A 12,267-nucleotide genomic window follows, 5' to 3' on the forward strand; every position below is an offset into this window, starting at 1 on the left:
AAAGTCCTGTAGACAGAATGAACTGAAAAGACGAAACAGATCATACCTACAACTTTTGCATGTGGTAATAACAATTTGATTTCTAATTCATTCCTTTGCTGTTGGTCTGCATGTTTTCATAATAAGATAGCTATAAGAGTTTTACATTTCAAGACTTATACCAGTCTCAATTATACATGATCAAGTGATGCCTCATGAAGTTTACAACAATGCAATGCTTTATAAAGAAGATATGGAGGACTCAGACTAACTTCACTTCTAAGAACTAAAATAAAATAAAATAAAATTAATGATTGCAAATACTTGGAAGTTGACAATGTAGTAAATAACAACCTGCGTGCATTTGTCAAGAACAAATACCACACCAGCATAATTTCTGCTTGTGTCAAATAGATCTTTCAGATAGAAGAGTTTCAGTAATGTCATGAATGCATGTCCTAGACTGCTCATAGTTAGGACAGAGCATTATGATTTCCTCTTTCGATGAAATAGCTGCACAGCTAGGGTAACAGCTGGGAAGCCTTTCTCAGGTGGTTTACTGTTGCCCTGAAAAGATACAAACAGCACAGCCCAGGACTTTTGTTGTTATTCTGTTTTTCCTTTAATGACTGTGATGCTGGAACTAAACATAAGTTTTAAAATCTGAGAAAGACACCACAATGGAAGGAACTCTTGGAGATCAGGGTCAGAATGCATTGTGGCTTATCCCAAACATATTCTGTAAGGACAAAGTAGTTCAGTGGAGACAGCAGTAAATAACCTCAGAAGTACATCCGAGAGGGTAATAATAAATCAAAATAAAACCCAACAATGGTTGCTACTGAAAACCACACATACTTAAATATGAGTAACAGTTAATTATTTCCTGCTTGCTAGCAGAAGGTGAGGATCACCATAATCACAGTGTTAATCATGTAAATTGATGATTGTGCTTTTCCTTAAAAAGAGAAAAAAAAACTATCCATTTCTTATCTATAGGACTTAAAAGCTGTTGGTCAAAATGATTTCTGTCACCTCTTTTTCTGCTAGAACAACATCTTATATCAAAACATCTAAATATTTTTGAAAGATAGATACTACATGACTGAACGTTGACATCCAAGAGCAAAAGGAACCTGAAGAAAGTGAAATCTTGTTTCTCAGACATAACCTATAAAAGTAGAATTGTATAAGTTTAGTTGTGTTAGATATCATATCATGGCCAGATTAAGCTGCTGCTAACAAGATGTTAGCATTTTGAATATTTGGCAACATGCTTTTTCTTCATTGCTTATCGTCCTGTGAAAGGTGTTACAACATAGTTGACAGCTATAATATATAGCTTGCTTGCTGCAAAACAGAAAAGCAGAAAGGAGAAAAGTGACTGATTTCTACTGCAGGAAATCACAATGACCCTGTAATTTCTATAAAAAAAAAAAATCTAAGATTGTAACAAGAAAAGTTCAATTTTCCAGAAGGTTAAGGGCTAATTTCCCCTAAGTATGTGTCATCTAAGATAATCAAGTATTGTGTATTCTTGATGGCAACCTTCATCAAATGGAATACATGGTAGTTTGTATTTTTTTAAAACATCTACATGCACGCATGCATGTGTAAAAATAACTCAGTGCAATCAATGTTAATTATGCACTTTGACTTCAAGTTCCTGAATAGTAGCCTCTTTTGCAAGAAGGCTATGGATTCTTAGCTTTGTCTGCCTTACAGCAGTCATGTTCACAGCTCTAATATTCAAAATGCTATTCTGGATTATGATTTAATAAATTGATATAGTAAATATGGTTAATAATGATGGTAGTGGCTATAGCTTTTGTGTTTATTCACTGGCCAAAGCAGTACTGAACTCAGTAATGTGCTAATTATCTATGAAATGGGAGAGAAAGAAAAATAAAGGCAGTGAGCCAAATTTAAATTTACAGCTCCACTTACAGAATGATTGACAACACAACTGAAATCCTGCAGTTTTGTTTATCACTATGGGCACAGCTACAATATGTTTGATCAGACAAATTCAGGTCTAAGTCTAATGCCAAACAAAGCTCACTGGTTAATACTACACAGCTATTCTCTCACTATCACTCTGCATCATACTGTATGGTCCATATGCACAATGGAAGATATTCAGGAATGAATAGAGCCTTGGCACCCTGTTGGGCTTATCTGCTGCATAAAGCAAGTGCAAGTTCCTGCCAGTGCAAGACCTAGTTTCAAGAGATGGATCTGAAGCTGTTTTGACCTCCAACACACACCTCCATGTCTGGAGATCCAAGTGATGCCCCACGAATGTACCAACATTAGTAACAGTGGCAAATGTCAACATCTGAAATTGGTTACACTGTAGTTTACAACCACGGCAATAATGTTAACATACTAACATTGTACCTTTTCTGCTCATTCTGAAGGTTACACTTTTCAGAAGCCAATGACATTCTCTTGAATAATCCTCATCAAATTTTGCAAGCTATCATGATGTAGCCAACTTCAAATAGTCTCAAACATTAGACTGTCAGTAATGCTTCCTGGATGTACAAATTCATGACCAATGTAGGAAAGTTACAAACACTGTCATAATTTTCATTGCATAAAATTTGAAAACCAAATCAATTCCTTAGAAATGAATTCTAACAATTAAGAGTTATTTAGGGTAAAGTCTGGGGTGGATCGGAGCAAACTGAGATAAAGACTGCAATAAAGAACTTTCATGGATTTATACTTGGTTCTGACACAGCATTACACAGTTCTGACAAGGCTATGCTTTGAACTACTGCATAGGATAAAATCAAGGGAAACTTTCCACAGATTCAGGTTTGGCTTGCTCTAGTTACACCAGTGAGTTCTTTCAGCACAGTGATGATAGTCAGTGATCATTCTTTTTCATTTGTCTTTTGCTATAATTATACTGGCAGATGTTTGCCATGAACATAGCTTGTATTTACTACACAAACTTTTCATGGGAAGTCTGCAACACAAACTTCAACACTGTGCAGATATGGAAGATGCATTTTATTTCTCTTAGTCCAGATCTCAGCATTGGCTAGAAATGTTTGTGTTGGAAAATGAAGTTTTAATTTTCTTACACTTGTCTGTGAAAGTGCAGCAGTATTGGACAATGATGCACAGCTTGGTGGAATGTACTATGGCACACCCAAGAAGAGCTCCTAAAATTATCACTGTACTGATATGATTTGAAAGGGAAACGTGAATGCGTTTGTAATGTGCATAAGCATCTCTAATCAATTTGCAAGGCAATTAGCAGCCTTTTATGGCAAACCATGACAGAGGTGGAGCTGGTAAAACAAAGCAAAGAGGAATAAAGATTCCTTTGTGGTTTCTGATTAGTAAAAATGAGTGAACTACTAGATCCAGATTCCGTGCAAGCCTTGGCCTTGCAAATTGTCCTTGAAATGAACTCTACTAGCCAAAAGCTTGTGCTATAGCAATATTTCTCTGCAATTAGGGATCTCAGTTAGGAAAAACGCAATTAGAAAAGAGGATTAAAATTCTGTTGAAGATCTACTTTTGAGAAAGCTTACTTTAGCATTTTTCGCTGTGTACAGTACATATTCCACAGCAATTTTGGAAACAGTATCTTTTAAAAGTTCTCTTTTGCTGAGCTGGTAGCACTGGATAAAAGCTCACATTTGTAATGAACAGACAAATTCGTTATTGCCCCAGTCAATAGCTATTGATTTGGTAGAGCATTTCTGTTTATCACAATCAAATCCTTTTTCTTTTTTGTTCAATAGTCAATGACATTGTAATGGAAGGTACTGCTTACAAACTGATGCAATATATATTAGCAACAGCTAGAAGTTAATGACTAATATTTATAAAGAGGAAAGTATGTGCTAAGAACAGCATTACACTTCTATTAATCAAAGTTACTGTGTCCAATATGCCTTTATAGGTTAGTGGAACTGTAATGCACATCACCTAAGGAGTTTTTGCAATTATTAATCTAAGTTTTAATACAAAACAACTTTTAATCATGCTGTCATTGCATAAATAATTTGGTTAGGACAAGGTTCTGTCTGACTTTTTACCTTTTAGTCATAGGAAATTTCTGTACCTAGTTTGCTTATACAATCTTAAGATTCGTCATTTATGGAAATACTACCTTGCTCCCATCTAAGGACATTTTATTCTCTACATATCACAGATGGTGCAGCATAAAAGCAAACGAGAAGCAACCTAGAGTGCACATGCCCATTGCTCAGCTTGCCTCCTAACTTCTTCTCTTCAGCAAAGCAGCATTACAGAACTTAGTACTTCGCATTTTACACACTTTGCACTTTCCAGGTCTTAGGGTGAAATTTGATAACTCATGTATTCTTTGCACTCTATATAATTATTACTGTATAATTGTTGTTTTAAACCTACCTAATCTAAAACACAATTGCTTTTGAAGTTTTTCTTTTATATCTGAGAGGGCCACAAATGTTTACAGCTCAGTGTGACTCTACCAGTTACATCTACTGTTGTTTTATTACATCTAAGCAAACAGTCCAAAAACAGTAATAGAGTGTGTTGACCCCTGAGAGAAAAGCACAACTACTAATGATAACTTCTTGACTTAAGGTTGTCTATAACCACTTTTCCTGCAGAACAGGAACAAACACCGGAGCACTGATTTATCTGTTTGTTTCTGTTTTCTTAAAGCATTTTGCATTTCTCTCTAGACTGATGATGAGGAATTACAGAAAGAATATTTATAAATGTGGCAGAGATTAAACAACCATGCCATTGCCAAGTACATTATTCTGTAGTCTGCGTGTACTGACTAATTGGATCTAAACAATGTTCATAAATTACAGCCCTTAGAATTTTTCAGAGATGAGACACATTGCTACATTCACCATACATATTCTGGTCACACCTGGGAAACTAGTGATGGCTGGTAAAATTCTAATTGATGCTATATTTCTCATTATGAATCAAGGAGCTAAATTCAGTTTGGTTTGTATGTATTTACGTACCTCGAAAAAGATATCTAATGCTGCTCAGTCAGCATTAACTTGTGTTCTTGTTTGCTGTCATCAGAGCAGCTACTGACAGGAGAGCTATGGAGACTAAGCCATATCTTTCCTGAAGTGTGCAACATAATGGATTTTGTTAGTCTAATAACCATGCATTCCTAAACAATAATGAATTTATTCTTGCAATACTGTGTGAAGAAGAACAAATTGATCTTCTTCATCTTAATTTAGAACCAGAAAGAGACAGATTTTCACAAGGTCATCCCTTAAATCTGCTGGATTTCCATTCCAGTGACATGAGTTCAAGAGATACAATTTCCTCTGTGCTCTACTATGCTATGTTTTCCAAGCATAACTTTAGATACTGTAACAAGGTGAAAATAAGAAATATTTGCATTCATTGTATCTACTGTGAAGGTAAGAGGGAATCATTCTCTTATACACACAAAAACTTCCTCTTGACATAAGTTCTGCAATCTTGTAAAAGAGAAATATAAGAAAGCATTCCAAATCAGCAAACAAAATGGCTGGGTTGAGGCAATAACTAGAATTACGAGAATGTCTTGTAAGCCTGAGCAAAAAATACAGCAAAAAGTCAGCATTAAAGAAACTGCCTGCAAGTTAAAAAGACCTTTACGTAATATTCAAATTATGTTTTTCAATATTTCATTAAAAAAAATTAAAACTCAGATGAGAATGCCAGACATTGTTGAAAAAAGGTTGTTAGCTTCTTGGCAATCTCAGTGTAAGACGTTTTCATTCTGTAATTTTAGTATATTATTCAAAATTGTACAATAACTTTTAAATAGTTTATATTTTTCTTTTTTTATAATAGAAATTTGATCTCTTTGGGTACCAAAATCAGTGAAATTCAATCGAATAGAGAGTGAGTGTTTGTGGGAAAGGAAGAATACAGCTGCTAGCTACCTTACAAACACAAAAGGCTGAACTGACCTGATTGTTAACTCAGTTACATTTATGGTTTTCTCTACTGAATTCCATTTACCCATAGGCAAACTGCAATGCTGTTTCATAGAAAACTATAACAATTTTATTTGAATGAAGAGGATTTTTAGTTAAAAAATCAAACCAAGCCAAAAGAAATAACCAACATATTTCTAATCAAAAATAGATAGGCTGCACATTTCTCACTGTGCTTTCAAACTCTGCAGTACCTGAAGTCACCAGGATTTCCTTTATTTCTGAAGACTGCAATCTATATCGAATGTACAGTTTTTAATATTGATACTAGGAAGCATAGAATGGGAAAAATAAGAAAAAGCTAATAGTAACTTACTTTTTGTAACAACTCCTTCAAGACGAATTATATTTGGATGATCAAATTGACCCATTATACTAGCTTCTCTCAGGAAATCTCTTCTTTGTCTGTCCACATAGCCACCTTTTAGAGTCTTAATTGCAACAGGTATCTCTCTTTTTCCTGGCGTCTTCAGGCGCCCACTGCATACTTCCCCAAATTCACCTTAAATACAAAAAATGTTAGTTCATTCACAATGCCTGAGGAACAGTTTGTACTAACGAACATAAACAACTAATTTTTCAAATTAACCTTCAATGGCTGTCTTTAAAATTGTCTTTTTAATAGCTCTGTGTTGTTTGTAAATATCAGTAAATCTAGAATTCAACAAACAAACAAACAAAAAAACCCACAAGACTCACACAGTCCATAAAACTAGAGAGTATTATCAGTGAAAAATAATGGATAGTATATTCAAGCTCATGAGTGACAATCTTCTTTGGTGCTGCTACTGCAAGATCATGGGCACTAAAGCAGACTAAACATCTGCTTTCCATCATATAGTTTATCCTGCTTTACTGACACATAGAAACTGAACTTTGATATCAAAGTCTTTTTGATCTAAAGGAACCTATGAGGAAATAATGAGGAAATGATGAAATGAAGCTTAGACTTAAATTCTCATGATGACAAAATATCTTTCTGTAGATATTTAAGAGGGGTGTGACATTAACACCTATATGAATAGAAATGCCATGAGAATATCAGAATATCTGACAATCTTTCAGTTGTAGAAAGCATTTAAAAATGTACTTACTGCCCTTATGCCCCGAAGAGCACTTCCATATGAGTTATTTAAATGTCTTTATTGCCTACATGGAACTAATTACCTATGTCACTGTTTGGACAAGTCGAATGCCAACAGTTTCAGCAAATCAGGACTCTGTTGTGTAATGAGAGGAATACCAAAGCTTGCTTCAACTGATGTTCTGTGTATGAAAGGGTCTTTGAAGAAAGCACATCTTCTTTATTCCCTTTGCACATTTACTAGTTAAGTCTGTATGGAAGTCACAACTTTACTTTGATCTTGGAGTGACTCAAAAGTTAATTAAATTCCATATCATATATCCTCTGGATGTCTGCAGGTCAGGTTTCAATGGGTCATAATTCAATAAATCAAAAGTAATGTTTTAAAAATATGTCAAAGCACTTATCAGTGCAGGCTATTTCCATAGCAAAATCAAATTTGATACCCCAGCCATTTTGAAATCAGAATTGATAAAAAACAAACAAACAAAAGTCATAAAAAGACCTACATTTATCTGTAGGCTATAATTTGTTATAAACTCCATTGAGTGGGAAAATAGTTTTCCTTAAAGTTTAACTACTGAATGAAAGAAAAATAAGAGAGATCTGTCCTGTAAGAGTGTGATTAGATATAAGCCAAATACAGAAGAGAAAGGACTGAGGGATGGAAGTCTCACTTCAGAAAATTATAACTCTCTGATATTATCGGATTAGAATGGATATTGTCGTACAGTCTGTATTTTATTAGGCTCTGTCACTGTCATTACAAAATAAAACAAGGTTTTCTTATTCAATTAGATTTCAGGAAGAGTGAGGGATTTAAAAAAAAGCAATTTCATGGTTTGTCTTTTGCTTCAAAACAGAGACATCACACAAGTGCAAGAGTGTAATTAACAAATGCTGAACATAACCTTTGAATAAATTTGCATATTCTAACAGAGCCAAGTCTCCTAGGTCTTCTTTCTACCAAACTATTTCTTTTCTGTTTACCTAATTTTTGAAAATAAATATAAGTTTGTGTTTCCTGAAGATACATGAAGTATACAAAACTAATGTCATAAGACTTATGTGCTGGAAATCCTGATGAAAGGGGAAATTGGCTAGGGAATTTCATAGATATTGATCTTCCTTATTTTTTAGAAAGCTCTGCTTAAACTCAATTTGACTGAATGTGACCATTGAAAAAATAGAAGATAACTTGGACTTCCAAAATCCTACCATAAAACAAAATCATGAATCCTGAATGTTCTGAATGAGACAGAATCATAGATTCACAGCAACAGAAGAAGAGGGAATGGGCAGAAATAGAAACATAGAAATTTCCATCTGAACATGAGGAAAACTTCTTTGTGTGTGAGGGCCACAAAGCCATGGAGCAGGCTGCCCAGAAAGGTGGTGGAGTCTTCTCTAGATATTCAAGACCCTCCTGTTTTCTTTCCTGTGTGACCTGCTGTAGAGCATTGCTTTATCTGGGGGTTGGACTCTACGATCACCAAAGGTCCCTTCCATCCCTATGATTCTGTGATTTTGTGAAGATAATAAAGACAAATGCTGATTCTGCAATGGTAAAGGTATATGTGTAATAAATAGAAGGTAAGAGCCAGATGTCAATGAAGTGACATCTTTCTTGATGACATTATTCCTTGTTCTACAGAAAAAGCTGTTGATAACTAGAGAAAAGAACAGAGTTAATTGTTCATTTTTAATGATATATAAATAATATGTTTTAAAGGTATGGAATTGATATGTCTTATTGTAAGTTGTGCAAAAAGAAGCTAATTGAGCACTCCAGGAACTTGCCTTACGGAAGCCACACTTTTTTTTTCTCACCTGGTAATAAAATACCTGTTATTTAAAGTGAAACAAGAACAGTCAGTCTATTTTAAAGCCTGATATGCATTCTTGTATTACTACATGAGATCTAAACAAATATCTCACAACACATAATCACTGTTGATAGAACTGAAAGGTTATCACACCAAATACAGCTCAAGTCATTTGCCATACTTTTAGTCATTAGACCTTTGGAAAAAAGAATAAAGAAAATACAAGGATGAGTGCTACTTTAATAAAAGTCTTGACAAAGAATGTCTGGGAACTCCTGTTAAGAAGAGTGGCTGAAGCTTTAAGCTTAAGAGCAAGAAGTCTGGAGCAAAAAAAAGCGCATCTCACATACAAGTGAAAACCAAAGGATGCCACAACATGTTAGTAGGTGCAATGAGCTCAATACAAAGACAGGCTGAATGGGAATCTTAAAAATCTATGAAAATCTACAGAAGGGCAAACTTTGCTACAGAAGAGCAAACTGTGGGAATTGGGAATATAATGGAATATTTAATACTAAAGATCAAAAAACCTTACCAAGTGTTTTGAAACCAATAATGTGCATTATGAAATTAAACAACATTAGAGTTTAGCTGTAAGTAGCTGATATAATAAAAGGGAATTGATTAATAAGCTTGACAATTTGAACAGCAACTATTGCTAGATTGTAGACTTCAGTAACACTTGTTTGGTTGATATCACCATGAGAAATGTAAGCTAAGCACATTTATAAGTGTTCACTAAGTGTTTACTAAGTACTTAGTAAACTTAGCCAACGCTAGATTTACCTCCACTTAGTTAAAGTGGAAGGGATTGATTTTAACTTTTTACAATTTCCTAATCAGGAATGATATAACCCTTAACTTTATTTCAGAACACTACTTGTGATTTGATAGTATTATCCTCAAACAGTTGCAATAGACTACTCAGTAGCAAATAAGTTCTGTTTTGCCTTTGTTATTGTAATCCGCTTACAATTATAATAAATATTTGATCAAATTGCAAATGCCACTTTGGCTGTTTCCACTGCTGCTTTTACCCTCCTGCTTGAACCAGGATATCAACATAAGTTATTCAAGGACTAACAAAAAAGATGATTAACAACTATTAACCTGGGTGATCTTTCATTCAATCAGAAGGTCTACAAAATAGTGTTTTTGTTTTTCAGATAATCCAGATGTAAGGTAGTGGTGAATGGGATAATGGGGAGCCTGACTAGATAATCCAGTTTCAGTCTGGATTTAGATGCAGTTTTTGTTACTTGAATGCAGATTGTCATACTCTTCTGTGACAAATGGTGAACACTTTAGAAAAGATTTTGCAAGGCTTATATTTTAATTGCTTTATTTACACCAAAGTACCAGAAGGAAGGACAGTAATTTGAAGAGTTTGTAAATGTACTGCAATACTGAAAGCATGTCAGAGGGGAAGACTAGAACTGAAGTAAAATGTTCAATGAACTGCAACCATGGAATGTAGTGGTTGCGTTTAAAAATATCAGCTCAGTAAACATCCACTAGGATTACTTGAAAGTATTTTAGCAAGAGATCAATTGATTTTTTTCTCAAAATGAGAAGTCTCATGGGCTCAGTAGCATTTCTAGACCTGTTGCTGCTTCACATTTGCTATTAAAATATGCCTAACAATATGAGCTTGGAATAGGAATGTTTAGTAAATCTACAATTAAATGCAAATATATTATCTGTCTCTTTTGGCTATTACGTCTGATAGTTGTAGGCCAAGTATCATCCTGATCTTTATAACTATGAAAGGCTGTTTTCCAATCTGTTGTCACTGCTTGAATATCTCACTACTTTTTCAGTGTGGCCATTTGATACCACCTACTCTGACTCAGCTTTTAACGTCTTACAGAAAAACAGCACAATGTGGAACAGACTACGAGTAAGCAAGAATTTCAGATACTTGGTTTTTTTTTTCATGTAACTTAGTATTAGTATTACGTTACCAGTGTCCGGCACCAAAGAAACAGACCAAATTCTATAACATTGCTAATATATGATTTCAAATAAATCTCAGTGTCTTGTGAAGCATTCAGATGTATCCCTAGAACAAGGGTAATTAGGTAAATACAGATAGGGGTGTCTTACATTTTGTAAGGCTAAGCAGAAGGAGACCAAAACATATGACAAAAAAAAAATAGGAAACTGTTTTATCAAATTTACAGTGTATATATATCTGGGATAAGTAAATGTGTTAGATTTCAAAATTTTACCGTGCTGTAATCAGAAGTGAGAGAATCAGTAGTTTTTGTTCAAAATACTACTTCTGATTTGATGGTGTTACTCTCAGATATTTGCCACAGAAAATTCGGTAGATAATAATATTATGTAAATTTCCAAATCATATCATCCAAGATCATAATTACCAATTACTTTAAAAGATAAAAAGGTACAGAGGTGGGCAAGTTTAAAAATGAAGCAGTGAAAGACGTTGCCTTGAGTGTCAAAGCCATCTGCAATGCAAGTAGTGAATTGTCAAGGGCTTTTGGACATTAATTTTTCTATTAAGAAAGCAAACTTGAAAATAGTGTCAGGAAAAGATCAGTTACAAAAAGTTTTGTCCAAAAAAACTATGAAAAAAATTGAATATTTGCCATGTTCTAATCTGATATTTTGCAAAATTGAAGTTTTTAGTTCTAAAATGGAAAAACTTTTTGTTTTAAAAAACTTACAGCAATTCACAATAAAAATATTAATCAAAATAAGTTGATGAAAAATCGCTGTTCTAATAACTGTCTTCATTTGAAAATTGTAAAAATCTTTTAGAAGTAATTCTGCTGGGATGAGAAGCCTATTTTACATATGGTTGCAAAGTTTGGTAAAGAAGCAGAGAGAAGGCATAAAGGAATCTTCATGACTGCTGTGAAATACAATATGTTATGTCCCCTAGCAGCTATCCAAGAACTCTATGAGAATTTGTACTCTCCCTGCCTCAGGAACAATATAAAACCTGTATCTTGCCTGCATGAAACTAGGTTTAAATTTCATTTGAAATAGATTGCAAGTCCTACTAGGCAACTGTCTTTGAAGATTGCAGATTGTACAGAATTTTATAAGATAAAAAAATAAATAAAATATACCAAAGCAAGCAAAAATTCACTCCTGGACATACAACAGGAGGGAGAGAGAAGCTGAATAAGGAATTTTCATAAATGAATTAACTTGAGAATAAGGACACACTTTTCATCTGAATGAAAATCAATAAGCCCAACCCTTTTCTGTCATATTCTCTTTTGAAATCAGCAGCCATCCAATGCTGAAGGTACTTCAATATGCTTTGTAATCAATATCTGTAGTATGTCTGAAAAAGGAAGAAACAAAAGAAATGAAATAGAATGTTTTCTGCAAAAGTCAGTCCTCTAAGGGCTTTTTCAAGCTAATAACT

General features: G+C 34.1%; 1 protein-coding gene across 2 annotated transcripts in view; it reads right to left on the reverse strand.

Annotated features, from left to right (window-relative positions):
• EPHA6 (EPH receptor A6) overlaps positions 1-12,267 on the reverse strand; it is a 472,327-nt gene that overhangs the window by 88,650 nt on the left and 371,410 nt on the right. For both annotated transcript variants that reach the window (XM_065741888.1, XM_065741887.1), the window contains one exon: positions 6,271-6,456. In XM_065741888.1, coding sequence (XP_065597960.1) covers positions 6,271-6,456 — 186 coding nt within the window. The remainder of the gene's footprint in view (positions 1-6,270; positions 6,457-12,267) is intronic.

The sequence above is a fragment of the Cyrtonyx montezumae genome, unplaced genomic scaffold (assembly GCF_038088225.1).
Source record: "Cyrtonyx montezumae isolate F1298 unplaced genomic scaffold, pur_monq_1.0 scaffold_3, whole genome shotgun sequence".
NCBI classification, from domain to species: domain Eukaryota; kingdom Metazoa; phylum Chordata; class Aves; order Galliformes; family Odontophoridae; genus Cyrtonyx; species Cyrtonyx montezumae.